Source organism: Oncorhynchus mykiss, unplaced genomic scaffold (genome assembly GCF_013265735.2).
Source record: "Oncorhynchus mykiss isolate Arlee unplaced genomic scaffold, USDA_OmykA_1.1 un_scaffold_222, whole genome shotgun sequence".
Lineage (NCBI taxonomy): Eukaryota > Metazoa > Chordata > Actinopteri > Salmoniformes > Salmonidae > Oncorhynchus > Oncorhynchus mykiss.
The window spans coordinates 396,494-416,297 of NW_023493691.1; the positions used below are offsets into that span (position 1 = coordinate 396,494).

At 40.8% G+C, this 19,804-nt stretch overlaps 2 protein-coding genes across 6 annotated transcripts in view; one reads left to right on the plus strand and one right to left on the minus strand.

Moving 5' to 3' along the window:
• LOC110528866 (gastrula zinc finger protein XlCGF17.1-like) overlaps window positions 1–13,269 on the minus strand; it is a 212,827-nt gene extending 199,558 nt beyond the window's left edge. Inside the window, exons 1-3 of one of the 5 annotated variants that reach the window (XM_036973098.1) lie at window positions 12,966–13,269; window positions 9,617–9,859; window positions 8,858–8,859 (exon numbers count right to left, since the gene is read on the minus strand). In XM_036973098.1, coding sequence (XP_036828993.1) covers window positions 8,858–8,859; window positions 9,617–9,719 — 105 coding nt within the window. In that variant the 5' untranslated portion in view covers window positions 9,720–9,859; window positions 12,966–13,269. Of the gene's footprint in view, window positions 1–202; window positions 1,555–8,857; window positions 8,860–9,616; window positions 9,860–12,320; window positions 12,624–12,965 lie in introns of those variants that run through there. The other 4 variants (XM_036973099.1, XM_036973103.1, XM_036973110.1 and 1 more) reach the window with 4 other exon arrangements.
• The window catches only part of LOC110528884 (zinc finger protein 585A), a 244,943-nt gene that overhangs the window by 69,171 nt on the left and 155,968 nt on the right, over window positions 1–19,804 (plus strand). The window lies entirely within an intron of this gene.

Below are 19,804 nucleotides of genomic sequence, written 5' to 3' on the forward strand. Positions count from 1 at the left end.
TCCATCCACCTAACAGGTGTGGCATATCAAGATGCTGATAAAACAGCAATATCATTACACAGGTGCACCTTGTGCTGGGGGACAAAAAAAAGGACACACAATGTCACAGATGTCTCAAGTTTAGGGAACGTGCACAATAGACATAGAAATACTTATTTTCCACCATAATTTGCAAATAAATTCATTAAAATTCATTAAAAAATTCTAATTTTGTCTGTCATAGTTGAAGTGTACCTATGATGAAAATTACAGGCCTCTCTCATCTTTTTAAGTGGGAGAACTTGCACAATTGGTGGCTGACTAAATACCTTTTTGCCCCATTGTATATGTGTTTTTAAGTGGGAATGTTTAGAGAAGCTAGTTCCACAGTCAGAGCAGTAATATGGCTTCTCGCCTGCGTGTGTTCTCTGATTAACTTTTAGCTCAGTTGATGTTTTGAAGCATTTTCCACAGTCAGAGCAGACGTAAGGCAGTGGGTATAAGTCTCTCCGGTGTGTATAAGTTGGTGTGTTTTTAAGGTGCCCAGATGAGAGAAACTCGCCCCACAGTCAGAGCAGAAGAAAGGCTTCTCTCCTGTGTGAGTCCTCTGATGAACTTTGAGCTGAGTTGATGTTTTAAAACCTTTAACACAGTCAGGGCAGAAGAAAGGCTTCTCTCCTGAGTGTGTTCTCTGGTGAACTTTTAGCTCATTTGATGTTTTAAAACATTTCCCACAGTCAGAGCAGTAATAAGGCTTCTCTCCTGTGTGTGTTCTCTGATGAACTTTTAGATGAGTTGATATTGTGAAGCATTTTCCACAGTCAGGGCAGAAGAAAGGCTTCTCTCCTGTGTGTGTTCTCTGGTGAACTTTTAGCTCATTTGATGTTTTAAAACATTTCCCACAGTCAGAGCAGTAATAAGGCTTCTCTCCTGTGTGTGTTCTCTGATGAACTTTTAGATGAGTTGATGTTGTGAAGCATTTTCCACAGTCAGAGCAGACGTAAGGCTTATCTCCTGTGTGTGTTCTCTGGTGAACTTTTAGGTCATATAATGTTTTAAAACGTTTTCCACAGTCAGAGCAGGAGTATGGCTTCTCCCCTGTGTGTATACGTTCATGTGTTTTTAAGTGGGAAAATGTAGAGAAACGAGTTCCACAGTCAGGGCAGAAGAAAGGCTTCTCTCCTGTGTGAGTTCTCTGATGAACTTTTAGATGAGTTGATGTTGTGAAGCATTTTCCACAGTCAGAGCAGACGTAAGGCTTATCTCCTGTGTGTGTTCTCTGGTGAACTTTTAGGTCATATAATGTTTTAAAACGTTTTCCACAGTCAGAGCAGGAGTATGGCTTCTCCCCTGTATGTAGACGTTCATGTGATTTTAAGTGGGAAAGTTGAGAGAAACGAGTTCCACAGTCAGGGCAGGAGTAAGGCTTCTCTCCTGTGTGTGTTTTTAGGTGTATTTTTAGCTTTGATAGAAATGGGAAAATCTTTTCACAATGTGGGCAGTGATGAGACTTCTTAGCTCTCTGATCTTCCTGCTGATGCTCTCTGGATGTAGAGAATGTCTCAACGTGGTATCCTGTGTGAACATCAGAAGAACCAGTCAGTTGGTGTGATATACATGTTAATCAAATGTATTTTATGAAGCCCTTTTTACATCAGTAGTTGTCACAAAGTGCTTAACCTGTCTGGTTCAAATCCCATAATGAAAAATTCCTCAAACATACAAGTATTTCACACCATTTTAAAGATAAACATCTTGTAAATCCAGCCACAGTGTAAAATTTCAAATAGGCTTTACGGCGAAAGCACACCAAACGATTATGTTAGGTCAGCACCTAGTCACAGAAAACCAAACGCCATTTTCCAGCCAAGGAGAGGTCTCATAAAAGTCAGAAATAGCGATTCAATTAATCACTAACCTTTGATGATCTTCATCAGATGGCACTCACAGGACTTCATGTTACACAATAAATGTGTGTTTTGTTCGATAAAGTTAATATTTATGTCCAAAAACCTCATTTGAAATTGGTGTGTTGTGTTCAGAAATGCATTGTCTCAAACAAACATCCGGTGAAAGTGCATAGAGCCACATCAGAAATACTCATCATAAACATTGATAAATGATACAAGTGTTAAACATACGAATACAGATAAACTTCTCCTTAATGCAACCGCTGTGTCAGATTTCAAAACGGCTTTACGGCGAAAGCACACTTTGCGATTATGTTAGGTCAGCGACTAGACACAGAAACCCATACAGCCATTTTCCAACCAAGGAGAGCTTCACAAAAGTCAGAAATAGCATTAAAATTAATCACTTACCTTTGATGATCTTCATCTGGTGGCACTCCCAGGTCTCCATGTTAGACAACAAATGTTTGTTTTGTTCGATAAAGTTCATCTTTATGTCCAAATACCTCCATTTTGTTGGTGCGTTTAGTTCAGAAATCCAAAGGCACAATAAGCACTCTCGAAAAGTCATATAGTACAATAAAAGATGGTAGAAACATGTCAAACGATGTTTAAAATTAATCTTCAGGTTGCTTTTGTCATAAATAATCAATAATATTTCAACCGGACAAAAGCTTCATCAATGGAAAAAGGTAAACAAGAAATGCGCGCTCTCGATCACTTGCCTGGCTCATATGGATGGAAATTTCCACTGTCCCCTCATTGAAAGCGGTGTATCTCCCTCATTTTTCAGAGTAAAAGCCTGAAACAATGCCTAAAGACTGGTCACATGTTGAGGAAGCCATAGAGATCTGAAACAATGCCTAAAGACTGGTCACATGTTGAGGAAGACTGGGTCTTTGTATGGTGGATAGGCTTTCAATGGAAAAACAGCCTTTCAAAATAATAGTACTTCCTGGTTGGATTTTCCTCGGGTTTTCGCCTGCCATATCAGTTCTGTTATACTCGGACATTATTTTAACATTATTTTAACAGTGTTTTCTATCCAAATCGACTAATTATATGCATATCCTAGCTTATGGGCCCAAGTAGCAGGCAGTTTAATTTGGGCACGCTTTTCATCCAAAATTCCAAATGCTGCCCCCTACCCCAGTGAAGTTAACTTCTTTGGGGTAGGGGGCAGTATTGGGTAGCTTGGATGAAAAACGTGCCCAAATTAAGCTGCCTGCTACTCAGCTGAAAAATCTAGAATATGCATATAAATAGAACATTTGGATAGAAAACAATCTGACGTTTCTAAAACTGTTTGAATGATGTCTGTGAGTATAACAGAACTCATATGGCAGGCAAAATCCTGAGAAAAATCCTACCAGGAAGTGGGAAATCTGAGGTTTGTAGTTATTCAACTCAGCTCCTATTGAAGATACCGTGTGATGTTAGTTATTTTTCACTTCCCAAGGCTTCCACTAGATGTCAACAGTATTTAGAACCTGTTTTGAGGATTCTACTCTAAAGGAGGGGCTCATAAGGGCTCTATGAGTGAGTGGTCTGGCAGAGTGCCACAGCCTCGGTCTGGCACGCTCACGTGAAAGGTAGCTACGTTCCACTTCATTTGTAGAGACAAAGGAATTGTCCGGTTAGAACATTAATGAAGATTTATGTTAAAAACGCCCTAAAGATTGATTCTAAACATCGTTTGACATGTTGCTATGGACTGAAAGTGGATATTTATCATGTTATTCTGACATCTCTCGACTCCAACATGGCGGAAATTTGTTTGGCTTGATTTTGTTGTCTGAGCGCCGTACTCAGTTTTTTTGAAATCGGACACAGCGGTTTCATTAAGGAGAAGTGTATCTATAATTATGAGCATTTCTGTAATTGATGTGGCTTTCTGCAAAAATCTCTGCATGTTTTGGAACTACTGAACGTAACGCTCTATGTAAACTCAGATTTTTGGATATAAATATGAACTTTACCGAACAAAACATACATGTATTGTGTAACATGATGTCCTAGGAGTGTCTTCTGATGAAGATCATCAAAGGTAGGTGATTCATTTTATCGATATTTCTGCTTTTTGTGACTCCACTCTTTGGTTGGAAATGGCTGAATGCTTTCTGTGACTTGGCTCTGACCTAACATAACGATATGTTCTGCTTTCACCAAAAAGCGTTTTTGAAATCGGACACTGTGGTTGGATTAACGAGAATTTTATCTTTAAAATGGTGTAAAATACTTGTATGTTTGAGGAATATTAATTATGGGATTTCTGTTGTTTTGAATTTGGCGCCCTGCAGTTTCACTGGCAGTTGAAAGGTGGGACGCTCGCGTCCCAAACGGTCCCAGAGAGGTTAACAGAAACCCAGTCTAAAATCCCCAAGGAGCAAGCAATGCAGATGTAGAAGCACAGTGGCCACAAAAAAACTCCCTAGAAAGCAGGAACCTAGGAAGAAACCGAGAGAGGACCCAGGCTCAGAGTGGTGACTCTTCTGGCCATACCGGGTGACAGGTAGCCTAGTGGTTAGAGCAACCGAAAGGTTGCAAGATCGAATCCCCGAGCTGACAAGGTAAAAATCTGTCGTTCTGCCCCTGAACAAGGCAATTAACCCAATGTTCCTAGGCCATCATTGAAAATAAGAATTTGTTCTTAACTGACTTGCCTATGTCCAAACGCTAGCAGGACACCTACGACAACATCCGGTGAAATTGCAGAGCGCGAAATTCAAAATACAAAAATCGGAATATTAAACATTCATGAAAATATAAGTGTTTTACATAATTTAAATGCTTCTTGTTAATCCAACTGCGTTGTCAGATTTGAAAAAGGCTTTACGGAGAAAGCATACCATGCGATTATCTGAGGACAGCTCCCCACGTCAAAATACTTTTTCAACCAGCACAGGCGTCACAAAATCACAGACAGCAATTAAATAAATCACTTACCTTTGAAGATCTTCCTCTGATTGCAATCCCAAGGGTCCCAGCTACACAATGAATGGTCGTTTTGTTCGATAATATCCTTCATTATATCCCAAAACTATCAGTTTAGATGGCGCGCTTGATTCAGTAGGTCACTCGTTCAACATGCACACAAACTAATCCTTAAGGTTACCAGTAAAGATCGTCCAAAAAAGTAAAACAATACCCCACATATATATATAGCATTGGATAGTATATGCATATCCTAGCTTCTGGGCAGTTTACTTTGGGCACGTCAGTCATCGGAAATTCCGGACAACAACCAGTATGCTAAGAAAGTTAAATAAAGGTTAATTTTTTTAATTTTTTAAATACACTACCATTAGTGATGAAATAAATGAATAAATTCTAAAGTTACAAATGTCCATGTTTTTGAAAGAATAGCACATTTTTGTCCATTCAAATAATGTCAAAGTGATCAGAAATACAGTGTAGACATTGTTAATGTTGTAAATGACTATTGTAGCTGGAAACGGCTGAAGATCTCGTACAACGCTGTGTACTACTCTCTTCACAGAACAATGCCAACAGTCTCTAACCAGAATAGTGTCTAGAAGGCCAGCATCCCGGAGTCGCCTCTTCACAGTTGACGTTGAGATTGGTGCTTTGCGGGTACTATTTAATGAAGCTGCCAGTTGAGGACTTGTGAGACGTCTGTTTCTCAAACTAGACACACTAATGTACTTGTCCTCTTGCCCAGTTGTGCACCGGGGCCTCCCACTCCTCTTTCTATTGTGGTTAGAGCCAGTTTGCACTGTTCTGTGAAGGGAGTAGTACACAGAACTGCACGAGATCTTCAGTTTCTTGGAAATTTCTCACATGGAATAGCCTTCATTTCAGAAGAAAGGTCGTTGTTTCTGGCCATTTTGAGCCTGTAATCGAACCGACAAATGACCCAGATACTCAACTAGTCTAAGGACCGTTTTATTGCTTCTTTTATCAGCACCACAGTTTTCAGCTGTGCTAACATAATTGCAAAAGGGTTTTGTAATGATCAATTAGCCCTTTAAAATTATCAACTTTGATTAGCTAACACAACATGCCATTGGATCACAGGAGTGATGGTTGCTGATAATGGGTCTCTGTACACCTATGTAGATATTCAGTTTTAAAAAATCATCCGTTTCCAGCTACAAGTCATTTACAACATTAACAGCGTCTACACTGTATTAATGGTCAATTTGATGTGATTTTAATGGACAAAAAAAACAATTTTCTTTCAAAACAAGGACATTTCTAAGTGACCCTAAACTTTTCAACAGTAGTGTATGTATTCATTTCAGTAGGCTGTATGGGAAGGGGAATCAAACTATTCTAAAACTGGGTAGGAGTCAAAAACTAATAAGAGGCAAAAGTGGTGAAAATGATGAGCGATATCATCCTCCACTCAACATCACAAGGGTTAGTAACTACACAGACTAATTTCAGAGAACTTTAAAACACTGGCAGTTTGTCTACTTCACTTCTTAAGTCTACACTCTGAACACTCCAGATAGACCAGTGAATAAAACAAATGCTGACAATACTGGTGTCATCCATACAAGTCTCAGTAGCATGAAATAACATCTACACTGCATTCAAAAAGTAAATAGACCCCTTGATTTTTTTTCCACGTCTTGTTACATTACAGCCTTATTCTAAAATTGATTAAATCGTTTTTTTCCCTTCATATCAATCTACAAACAATACCCCATAATGACATCGCAATACCCCAAAATGACATCACAATACCCCACAATGACATCACAATACCCCAAAATGACATCGCAATACCCCCATAATGGCATCACAATACCCCATAACGACATCACAATACCCCATAATGACATCGCAATACCCCAAAATGACATCGCAATACCCCAAAATGACATCGCAATACCCCATAATGGCATCACAATACCCCAAAATGACAAGGGCAAAAACAGTTTTTTTAGAAATAACTGAAATATTACATTTACATAAGTATTCAGACCCTTTATACAATAGTTAGTTGAAGCACCTCTGGCAGCAATTACAGCCTTGAGTCTTGTTGGGTATGAAGCTACAAGCTTGGCATACTTGTATTTGGGGAGTTTCTCCCATTCTTCTCTGCAGAAGCTCTCAAGCTCTGTCAGGTTGGATGGGGATCGTCTCTGCAAAGCTATTTTCAGGTCTCTCCAGAGATCGGGTTCAAGTCCGGGTTCTGGCTGGGCCACTCAATGACATTCAGAGACTTGTACCGAAGCCACTTCCACGTTGTCTTGGCTGTGTGCTTCGGGTCGTTGTCCTGTTGGAAGGTGAATCTTCACCCTAGTCTGAGGTCTCGAGTGCTCTCAAGTTGGTTTTCATAAAGGATCTCTCTATACTTTGCTATGTTCATCTGTCCCGTGATCCTGACTAGTCACCCAGTCCCTGCCGCTGAAAAATATCCCCACAGCATGCTGCTACCACAACTATGCTTCACTGTAGGGATGGTGCCAGGTTTTCTCCAGACATGACGCTTGGCATTCAGGCCAAAGAGTTCAATCTTGGTTTCATCAGACCAGAGAATCTTGTTTCTCATGGTCAGAGTCCTTTAGGTGCCTTTTGGCAAATTCCAAGCGGACTGTCATGTGCCTTTTACGGAGGAGTGGCTTCCGTCTGGACACTCTACCATAAAGGCATGATTAGTGGAGTCCTGCAGAGAATGTTGTCCTTCTGGAAGATTCTCTCGTCTCCATAGAGGAACTCTGGAGCTCTGACAGAGAAGAACCATCGGGTTCTTGGCCACCTCCCTGACCAAGGCCCTTATCCCCCGATTGCTCGGTTTGTCCGGGTGGCCAGCTCTAGGAAGAGTCTTGGTGGTTCCAAACTTCTTCCATTGAAGAATAATGGAGGCCTCTGTGTTCTTTCGACCTTTAATGCTGCAGAAATGGTTTGGTACCGGTCTCCAGATCTGTGCCGACACAATCCTGTCACGGAGCTCTACAGACAAATCCTTCCACCTCATGACTTGGTTTTAACTCTGACATGCAGTGTCAAATGTGGGACCTGACATAGACAGGTGTGTGCCTGTCCAAATCATGTCCAATCAATTGAATTTACCACAGGTGGACTCCAAGTTGTAGAAACATCTCAAGGATCATCTCATAGCAAAAGGTCTGAAAAGTTATGTAAATAAGCAATTTAAAAAAAAAATTTATTACATTTGCAAGAATTTCTAAAAACCTGTTTTGGCTTTGTTATTATGGGGTATTGTGATGTCATTATGGGGTATTGTGATGTCATTATGGGATATTGTGATGTCATTATGGGGTATTGTGTGTAGATTGACGAGGAAAAACATAGAAGGCTGTAACGTACCATAATGGGAGAAATGGGAAGGGGTCTGACAGTGCCCTCGGAAAGTATTCAGACCCCTTGACTTTTTCCACATTGTTATGTTACAGCCTAATTCTATAATTAAATAAAAATATATCCTCAGCAATCTACACACAATACCCCATAATGACAAAGTGAAAACAGGTTTAGGCATTTTTGAAAATGTATTAAAAAATTTAAAACTTAAAACAAGAGACTCAAAATTGAGTTCAGATGCTTCCTTGAGATGTTTCTACAACTTGATATATACAAAATATTAAATATCCACTACTGTTCAAACGTCTGGGGTCACGTAGAAATGTCCTTGTTTTGAAAGAAAAGCACATTGATTGTCCATTAAAATAACATCAAATTGATCAGAAATACAGTGTAGACATTGTTATTGTTGTAAATGACTATTGTAGCTGGAAACGGCAGATATTTTATGGAATATCTACATAGGCGAACAGAGGCCCATTATCAGCAACCATCACTCCTGTGATCCAATGGCATGTTGTGTTAGCTAATCCAAGTTGATCATTTTAAAAGGCTAATTCATCATTAGAAAACCCTTTTGAGGGCCTCCCGGGTGGCGCAGTGGTTAAGGGCTGCGCACAATTGGCAACGCACAATTGGCCTAGCGGATATCCTCATTGCGCACCAGCGACTCCTGTGGCGGACCGGGCGCAGTGCACGCTAACCAAAGTTGCACAGTGTTTCCTCCGACACATTGGTGCGGCTGGCTTCCGGGTTATATGCGCGCTGTGTTAAGAAGCAGTGTGGCTTGGTTGGGTTGTGTGTCGGAGGACGCGTGACGTTCAACCTTCGTCTCTGTCGCTGAAAACTGTGGTTCTGACTAAAGAAGCAATAAAACTGGCCTTTACAACTCTGCCTAGAAGGCCAGCATCCCGGAGTCGCTTCTTCACTGTTGACGTTGAGACTGGTGTTAAGTGACCCCAAACTTTTGAATTGAGCTCAGGTGCATCCTGTTTCCATTGATCATCATTGAGATGTTTCTACAATTTGATTTATAAAATATTAAATATATATGTATCAGATATAAATCATCAGGATGTGGTAGTCCACTGGTTATGTTCAACACTTCTCCAATCGTTGTTGAGATCTGATATTCTGTGCAGCAAACAAATCATAATTCAATATTGACAGTGATGATGCCATGGCCTATTTTGAAATGAGGTATGCCTAACTTAGTGATTGAGGGTATTAAACATTTTCAACGTTCTTGAGACAATGTGTGGGCAAAGGCAGGAGTTACAAGTTTAAATAGTTTTTGCTTCGCTGTGAAGTCTTGAGTTGTTCAGGGATGTGTGATGTCAGATTTACAGAATTCAACCTAGCAATAGACTGGTCATAACTTATGGAAGTCTAATATACGAAGATAACTTATAGATAGAAACAGCTCTTACCATGACTAACAGATGTCCCAATCTTCTCCTCCTCTTCTTCATCTTTAATGTTGACATTCAGCTCCAGTGTTTGACTGCAGTCTTCCAGCTTCACTGATGCCATCTCTGGATCCTGCAGTGCAAACTGGGCTCCACTGTCACAATCAGGACCCAGTGACTATAGGTTTGGACTCAGTGTGGAAGGAGAGAAGCGGGCTGTGTTTGTCCTCACTGTTGATGTTACTGGCCTCAGACTTAATCGGTCTGTAGTAATAAAGACAAACGGACACAAAAGTTATTTTCTTGACAGTTCTGGCACGTCATTCTGTAAAAATATTTTCTATTTTTTCTTGATCAATTATCTAATTTCAGTAGATCGGGTAGCTAATCCCTGACAAAATATTAATTCACATCAGACACAAAGTACACATTTTAAATTGCACAACATAAGTGCACTTAATCTATCGTAGACTTCCTAAATCCCACATAAATCCCTATTAACTTCTACCACACCCTCCCCTTCCCCAAAAACCCTCCCACACCCCCCAATAAACTTTATCAAGAGAACCCTTTCTGCGTTTGTAAACATTGGGGTTTATATCATGCTGAGAACCCACGCCCAGGTTATCCAGCTTATCAAAAACCATACCGACAGTAACATCTGTTACCCCCAACAACTCTGATGCAGTTTACAAGATAACTTTCAACCTGGTATTTCTGCTTTACACAATCCAAGTTGTTGATAAGCTTACCAATGAAAGCTATGAAGTACATTTTATTCACAACTAAAGTATCCTTTGTCACAGCACATTTATGGGCACAAGATTTCTGAACAGGCCTCGAAACCATGTCAGGACTATTAGAAAGACCAGTTCTAACAGTAGGTCCTCTTACTACAGGACCAGCCATGGTAGCTCCATCAGTCTGACAGTAGGTCCTCTTACTACGGGACCAGCCATGGAAGCTCCATCAGTCTGACAGTAGGTCCTCTTACTACGGGACCAACCATGGAAGCTCCATCAGTCTGACAGTAGGTCCTCTTACTACAGGACCAGCCATGGAAGCTCCATCAGTCTGACAGTAGGTCCTCTTACTACAGGACCAGCCATGGAAGCTCCATCAGTCTGACAGTAGGTCCTCTTACTACGGGACCAGCCATGGAAGCTCCATCAGTCTGCACTGTAGTTCCACCAGTCTGTCTTACAGCCTCTGCATATGATACCTCATGACAGATTCTATATCTCTGAGCATCTCTCTGCACCTGGCATCCACCAAATGCTGCTCTTTGTCCTCCACACAATTGCAACACTTAACTGTCACATTGCTCCAACATTTACTGTAATCATGTTCCCCACCACACTTGGCACATCTTTTCACTCAACAGCTACATGTCCCATTCTTTGGCATTTAAAAACACTGATGATTCACTGTTGCTGCTCCAGTTTCAACTGTTCTGCCTGCTGTCATGGAACCCTGACCGGTTCACAGGATGAGCTACCTGTCCCAGACATGCAGTTTTCAACTCTCTAGAGACAGCAGGAGCGGTAGAGAAACTCTCAATGATCGGCTATGAAAAGCCAACTGACATTTACTCCTGAGGTGCTGACCTGTTGCACCCTCGACAACCACCATTATTATTTGACCCTGCTGGTCATCTATGAACATCTCCACCCAGCACAGCCAGAAGAGGACTGGCCACCCCTCATAGCCTGGTTCCTCTCAAGGTTTCTTCCTAGGTTCTGGCCTTTCTAGGGAGTTTTTCCTAGCCACTGTGCTTCTTCACCTGCATTGCTTGCTGTTTGGGGTTTTAGGCTGCGTTTCTGTACAGCACTTTGTGTTATCAGCTGATGTAAGAAGGGCTTTATAAATACATTTGATTGGTTGATTGATGAGGCTGGGTCAAATTCTCTGACATTGAAGCTAAGGAATCCTATTCTGTACTTTTCCAGACAAAACCTTCTAACATCTCAACAGCACTGATAAGCTTTCACTTCTTTAACCCTCTTTCCTACTGATCAACCTTTAGGCTTCAACCACTCTGTCCCCCTTCACATGGTCTTTAACAATATCATCCATGGACATAGATATTGGGACCTCAGAGATTATTACTCCCTTCAATTTAGCATCAGCTCCAGGGTCATGGCTTCTGAGCTTCGTCCCATTATGATTTTCCAATTGAAGAATCTTCCCTTGCTGAACCTGACCAGCACAAGATATTAACAATCTACCACTTTCAATGTTTTATTTCACCTTTACTTAACCAGGTAGGCTAGTTCAGAACAAGTTCTCATTTATACGGCTGCATCCCAGTTTAACTTCACCTCTTTTTATGGCCTTGGTTAATCAGGGTGTGAATGAGGCCCTGTAGTCTCCTCAAACACCATCCCAACTTTCCACTCTAACACATTATTACTCTAGCTCCCTACCTTGGGCCTCTAGTTACTATACTACATGCACCCCTGCTTCCAGTATCATTATCTCTGTTCTTCCTATGTCTTCCCACTACAGAACATTCACATACTAGGCCCTCATCCTCCCGCTCCATATCATCAGAACTGTCCCCCACATTGATCGCATTCCAGCACAGCTGTTGCTTCTCAAACTCTCCATTTCCATTGTTTCAGGGGTGTCAAACTTATTCTATTGAGGGCCAATTCTCATCAGGTTTTCCTTTCAATTAAAACCTAGACAATCAGATGAGGGGAGTTCCTTTCTAAATAGTGACCTTAATTCATTAATCAAGTACAGGTGTGGAGCGAAAACACCCAGACACTTGGTCCTCCATGGAATGAGTTTGATACGTGCTCCGATTCATCTGCATTAATCGACGCCATTCCATGCAGTTGGCCTCTCTCTCCAAATGGTGAAGGATAACTTCAGCTAGCTTCCCTCTATTTTGACACTTCATCACACAGCCTCATGTCGCCATTTCACCACGAGCAAACTCCTAGAAAGACGACCGAAACCGTTGAAGCCGCCATTTGACTTGCCTCGTCCGAATCATCCTGATCTCGCGAGCTTACATTGACGAAACAGTGTATGTAAACTCGCGAGAACAGGATGGTTCGGACGAGGCTATTTACCAGCTCATAAACAACATTTTACCCAAAACCAAGAACATGTAAAAACGAACTTAAATAAATGGAATCTTTATGAAATGACTTTGACGAAATTATGTACATACACTAAGACAAACCCAAAGTCTATCTATGTGACTTGTAAAATCGTTTTTAATCACGTTCTTCACTCACTCGGTTCGACTCCAAAATAACACATACAATTAACACCATTACCAGGCGTGAAACGGATTTGTTACCTAGCATGTTATATATTCTTTCGACATTAGAAAGTTAAACATGCTATTACATACCTACAATGATACATTTTAAACGGACATAACAACACAGTTCTGTCGTTTCTACCCGGAACTTCCTGTTCCAAACTACGAAATGTGCATCAGCGTCATCTTGTTCTCTGGTGTACTGACATATGCACAACTATAACGTGTCTGCCACCACCTACTGTAAGGTTAGTAAACTGTAGAAAAAGATACACGTCCAATGTTGAAAAGGGGAGGGGGAACAACGACATCAAAACCAAATACACAAATATATCAATAAAAACTTCCCACTCGTTCAGTCACAGTCCGATTCAAATCACATCCCTACACAGTCTCATGGGCCTCGTAGGGAGGAACATCTTCAGTCAGTATTCCCTGCAATTAGTGGTGTAAAGTACTTAAGTACAAATATTTAAATGCCACATCAGTACTTTTGGGTGTCAGGGAAAATGTATGGAGTTTTGGGAGTATCTGTACTTTACTTTTGATATTTTTGACAACTTCCCCTTTTACTTCACTACATTCCTAAAGAAAATAATGTACTTTCAACTCCATACATTTTCCCTGACACCCAAAAGTACTCGTTAGATTTTGAATGATTAGCAGGACAGGAAAATTGTTCAATTTGGGCATGCATCTGCATCTGCAGATCTGATCTGTCGCACTCACTAAACACAAATGCTTTGTTAGTAAATTATGGGTGTGATCTTAAATTCAATCTGGAGTGCCAGAGTGCGCTTGGTCGTTCGTAAATTCAGAGCGTTGTCAGACTGTCAGTTCGTATCGCTCTCGGAGCGTTCAGAGACAAACTGGACGCTCTGGCGGAGGAGGAGGGTTGATTCAAGCGTTCTGACCTCACAACGGCAGTCAAGCATCCAAGATAACTGGTTAGCTACTTTCAGTACAAATGAGAGAACTCTGACCATTTTACTCGCCTTAGCAGAGCTGGTTAGGCTGTGTTCATGTTATCCAGAGCATTGGTGACTTTAACTGTGCTACACGCAACAATTTAATTATGCTTTTTTTTCCCGACGTTTACTGACACCGGCCGTATTCAAGGGGTGTTGAGCGTTCCTTTTTCATCAATTATTCTGCCCTCTAGCACTCAGACGAGAGTGGTCTGAAATCGGAGTATATAGCCAGAGCGAATTTAGGAACGCAGACTATGTCTGAGTGTTGGAGTGTGCCCCTTACAGGTTAGGATAATTAAAGTGGCAATTTAGGTGAATTACCGTGGTAGGTTAGGAGACTGAGGTTAAGGTTAGGAAAAAGGTTAGGGTTAGCTACAATGTAACAGATATCAACAACAGTTGTCCCAATGCAAAAGAAACGGCCACGGACCAATGGGGAGCATCAATTGGTTTAAAGTAGATATCATGAAACACCCGATATCAGAGAACGCCCCTAATTGCGGTCTGCAATTACACCTCTTTCGGATCAAGGGGCCAGGCTTCCAGTCTGTAAGCATGCTTTCCACTGTGCTCAGAGGGCATTTTCGGTACTGTAGTTCAGCTGAAGCACGGCCCCATTCCCATTGACGGCCCCATAGCGAAGTCAATTTCTTTTTTAAACAAGACAAATTAATCATCAAATTTGGAAACAAAACATCCATTGAATTATTCAAGTAATTGCCTTAGTCGTATTTTTTTCCCATCACTCACAGCAAAGGTTAACTATTTTAGATTCATGATGTGAGGTGGGTGAGATTATGCCACATGCAGATGCTGAAGGGAAAACACACCTCTTGATCTGCGTGTTTATAATGTAGGTTAAGGAGCAGCCTCGTCTCATAGACTCGATGTAACATAGAAAGTATAATCCGGGACTCTCAAAACAAAATGATATGTTACATTATGGTTCCATAAGACAGATGGTGACTTAATAAATGGAATTTGGTGGTGCTGTACTGTAACAGCGATCTGAGCCAGTTGAAAGTATTGACAACATGGATATATTGTTGGTGACTGTGTGCTCCTTCATTAGTTTTGTGTTTTTTATTATTTTACTTCTGGTACCCTCCTACCTGAGAGGCATGAGGCCTGTGTGGAGTTGCACTGTTAAAATCATCCCAGTGTGGAGATGAAACACCTGTGGGTTGCTCTGTCCTCTCTGCTCTACCTAGGTGTTTTAATGTTGGTAATAGAGATAATACTAATACAGAGATAACCACTGCTCTAATAGGTGTTGTAATGTTGGTAATACTAATACAGAGATAATATTAATAGAGATAACTACTACTCTACCTAGGTGATTTAATGCGGATAATACTAATACAAAGATAAGCATTGGACATGCATTTTCCATTATGCCATTGTCTGTACCACTATAGATCCATACATTTGTAGTTTGAAGCATATACAGGGCATTATACAGTGGGGCAAAAAACGTATTTAGTCAGCCACCAATATTGCAAGTTCTCCCACTTAAAAAGTTGAGAGAGGCCTGTAATTTATCATAGGTACACTTCAACTATGACAGACAAAATGAGAAAAAAAATCCAGAAAATCACATTGTCGGATTTTTAATGAATTTATTTGCAAATTATGGTGGAAAATAAGTATTTGGTCACCTACAAACAAGCAAGATTTCTGGCTCTCTCAGACCTGTAAATTCTTCATTAAGAGGCTCCTCTGTCCTCCACCTGTATTAACGGCACCTGTTTGAACTTCTTATCAGTCGTCCAGGTTAGGGAGGGCTTGGCCGGTAGGGATTTCCTTGTCTCATCGCGCACCAGCGACTCCTGTGGAGTCCAAGGTTGCCAGGTGCACGGTGTTTCCTCCGGCACATTGGTGAGGCTGGCTTCCGGGTTGGATGGCGCTGTGTTAAGAAGCAGTGCGGCTTGGTTGGGTTGTGTATCGGAGGACGCATGACTTTCAACCTTCGTCTCTCCCGAGCCCGCACGGGAGTTGTAGCGATGAGACAAGATAGTAGCTACTAAACAATTGGACACCACGAAATTGGGTAAAAAAAAATATATATAATAAAAAAATAATTGTAAAAAAGGATTTGCCAGTAGATTGTCAACTTGATTCATGATGATGACTGCTAGCTCAGATGTTGAAAGTAGGATGTTGACATGATCAGTCCAATCAAAGCGACTGTAGATACAACATGATTTTATGTTATTTTATCTGTGGACAATGACCTTAAGCCTTCTTGGATGGGCACTTCTAATGTAACTCTATGGCAGCATCCAAGGGGCTTGAATTTTCAAGTTCTACCCTTAGACTTGGCAGTGACGCCTTGTCCCCATGAATGACAGGACACTGAGCCAATCACGGCGCAAAGCTCAGTATTTTCTGCTGGCTTGCCCCACCTCCACAGAAAGCACTGAGCTGGCTGAAACACCTGCATTTTGCAGCTGCCTTACTCAAGAAAAACAAAAAAAAGAGACCATGTCTGTATGCGGCTTTAAAAACAACATCAGAGTCCCTGCCCATCTGCCCGAAAACGTCTGAAATCCTACGTCTTTAAAGAGTATCCCCCCCAAAAAATCCAAGTAATATTAATAATGTGACACTTGTCCTACTTACACTGACTAAGTGAGGAGAAATGTGTTAACTGTGATATGTGGTTGTCTCACCTGGCTATCTTAAGATGAATGTACTTAATGTGCTGGTGACATCACAGGGTCAGAGAGAACTCCTGACTGTAGTCATACAAAAACACTCCAGGCACTCAGCCCATAAGAACCATTCATACTGTCAGATCTAATATGAAGAACTGAATACAACCATAAGAACCATTCATACTGTCAGATCTAATATGAAGAACTGAATACAACCATAAGAACCATTCATACTGTCAGATCTAATATGAAGAACTGAATACTACCATAAGAACCATTCATACTGTCAGATCTAATATGAAGAACTGAATACAACCATAAGAACCATTCATACTGTCAGATCTAATATGAAGAACTGAATACTAAAGAGAAGAAGAGGTTGACCAGTACATATTAATATGTAACTTTATTTTTCATTGGCAGATCAATAAAGTTTGCTTCAATGCAGTTATCCAAACACATTCATGATCAGTAACTAAAATAACTCATCTAGTTTGAAAGACAATTAATAAACACATGGATTAATTTCATAAACTGTGTATCATTAAATAAAGTTGTAAAATAATCCCTCCAAACTAATGGTGAAAAGTGATCATCACACCATTTCTATCTGATACATGTTAGGGGCGGAAGGTACAGAGGGACAACTTGGTCTCAGAGCAAAACATATTATGTATTACAAAAACATCCGTGCCACTCCATTTAGTATGTTAGGTTACATTACAATACCAATAAAAACTGAACTAAAATATAAACTAAACATGTAAAGTGTTGGTTTCATGAGCTGAAATAAAACATTCTAGTAATGTTCCATGTACAGAAAAAGCTACTTTCTCTCAAATGTTGTGACCAACTTTGTTACTATCCCTGTTCGTGAGCATTTCAGCCTTTGTCAAGATAATTCATCCACCTGACAGGTGTGGCATATCAAGATGTTGATAAAACAGCATTATCATTACACAAGTGCACCTTGTGCTGGGGGACAATAAAAAGCCACACAACACAATGTCACATATATCTCAAGTTCAGGGAATGTGCAATTGCATGATGACTGCAGGAGAGAATTCAATATGTATATCTCTACCATAAGCCACCTCTAACGTCCTTTTAGAGAATTTGGCAGTACATCCAACCGGCCTCACAACTGCAGATCACATGTAACCACGGCAGCCCAGGGCCTCTTCACCTGCAGGATTGTCTGGGAGGGGGCTGAGTAGTATTTCTGTCTGTAATCAAGATATTTTGTGGGGAAAAAGTCATGCTGATTGAATGGTCCTGGCTCCCAAGTGGGCCTATGCCCTCCCAAGTCCCACCCATGGCGGAGCCCCTGCCCAGTCATGTGAAATCCATAGATTATGGCCTCTTATTTAAAATGACTGATTTCCTTATACGAACTATACATCTTTGAAATTGTTGTGTTTAAATTGTTCAGAATAATACGACTTCTAGGAAGTATCGTATGTTAAGAATTACAATTCTTACGTTATTTTACGCATTGCTATTCATACAATATGTTACGAACTTGTAATATGTAAGATATGCTAACATACTAAGTAGTTACATGCTATGTTACGAATTCCAATTTGTTGTTGCTAATGTTAGCTAGGTTAGGGGTGAGGGGTTAAATGGTTTTAGGGGAAAGGTTAGCTAACATACTAAGTAGTTGCATGCTAAGCTAACATGCTAAGTAATAGCTAAAAAGTAGTAAGTAGTTGCAAATTTGCTGATTAGCTAAAATGCTACAGTCCTCCTTGATGAGATTCTAAACACAGCAGCCTTTGGCTATAAGTTTGAGTTACACGCCCACCCTTCCACAGAGCAGGAGTAAGACTTCTCTCCTGTGTGACTACATTGGTGTGTTAAGTTGCTGTGGTGAGAGAAACTCACGAAAAAGTCAGAGCAGACGTAAGCAGGCTTCTCTCATGCGTGTGTTCTCTGATGAACTATTAGCTCGGTGGCTGTTTTGAAGCATTTTACACAAACAGAGCAGGAGTATGGCTTCTCTCCTTTATGTATATGTTGGTGTGTGTTTAAGGTATCCAGTCAAGAGAAACTCACCCCACAGTCAGAACAGGAGTAAGGCTTTTCTCCTGTACGTGTTCTCCGATGAACTTTTAGCTTAGTTGATGTTGTGCAGCATTTTCCACAGTCAGAGCAGGAGTATGGCTTCTCCCCTGTATGTATACGTTCCTGTGATTTTAAGTTGGAAAGTTGCGAGAAACTAGTTCCACAGTCAGAGCAGGAATAAGGCTTCTCTCCTGTGTGTGTTCTTTGATGAACTTTTAGCTCATTTGATGTTTTAAAACATTTTCCACAGTCAGAGCAGGAATAAGGCTTCGCTCCTGTGTGTATACGTTGGTGTGATTTTAAGGTGCCCATCTGAGAGAAACTCGCCCCACAGTCAGAGCAGAAGAAAGGCTTCTCTCCTGTATGTATACGTTCATGTGATTTTAAGTTGGAAAGTTGCGAGAAACTAGTTCCACAGTCAGAGCAGACGTAAGGCTTCTCTCCTGTGTGTGTTCTCTGGTGAACTTTTAGCTCAGTTGATGTTTTGAAGCATTTTCCACAGTCAAGGCAGGAATAAGGCTTCTCTCCTGTGTGTGTTCTCTGGTGAACTTTTAGCTCATTTGATGTTTTAAAACGTTTTCCACAATCAGAGCAGTAATAAGGCTCCTCTTCTGTGTGTGTTCTTTGATGAACTTTTAGCTCATATAATGTTTTAAAACATTTTCCACAGTCAGAGCAGGAGTATGGCTTCTCCCCTGTATGTAGACGTTCATGTGATTTTAAGTGGGAAAGCTGAGAGAAACTAGTTCCACAGTCAGGGCAGAAGAAAGGCTTCTCTCCTGTGTGTGTTGTCTGATGAACTTTTAGCTCATTTGATGTTTTAAAACATTTTCCACAGTCAGAGCAGGAATAAGGCTTCGCTCCTGTGTGTATACGTTGGTGTGATTTTAAGGTGCCCATCTGAGAGAAACTCGCCCCACAGTCAGAGCAGAAGAAAGGCTTCTCTCCTGTATTTATACGTTCATGTGATTTTAAGTTGGAAAGTTGCGAGAAACTAGTTCCACAGTCAGAGCAGACGTAAGGCTTCTCTCCTGTGTGTGTTCTCTGGTGAACTTTTAGCTCAGTTGATGTTTTAAAACGTTTTCCACAATCAGAGCAGACGTAAGGCTTCTCTCCTGTATGTATACGTTGGTGTGATTTTAAGATGGAAAATTTAGAGAACCTAGTTCCACACTCAGAGCAGGAATAAGGCTTTGCTCCTGTGTGTATACTTTGGTGTGATTTTAAGTTGGAA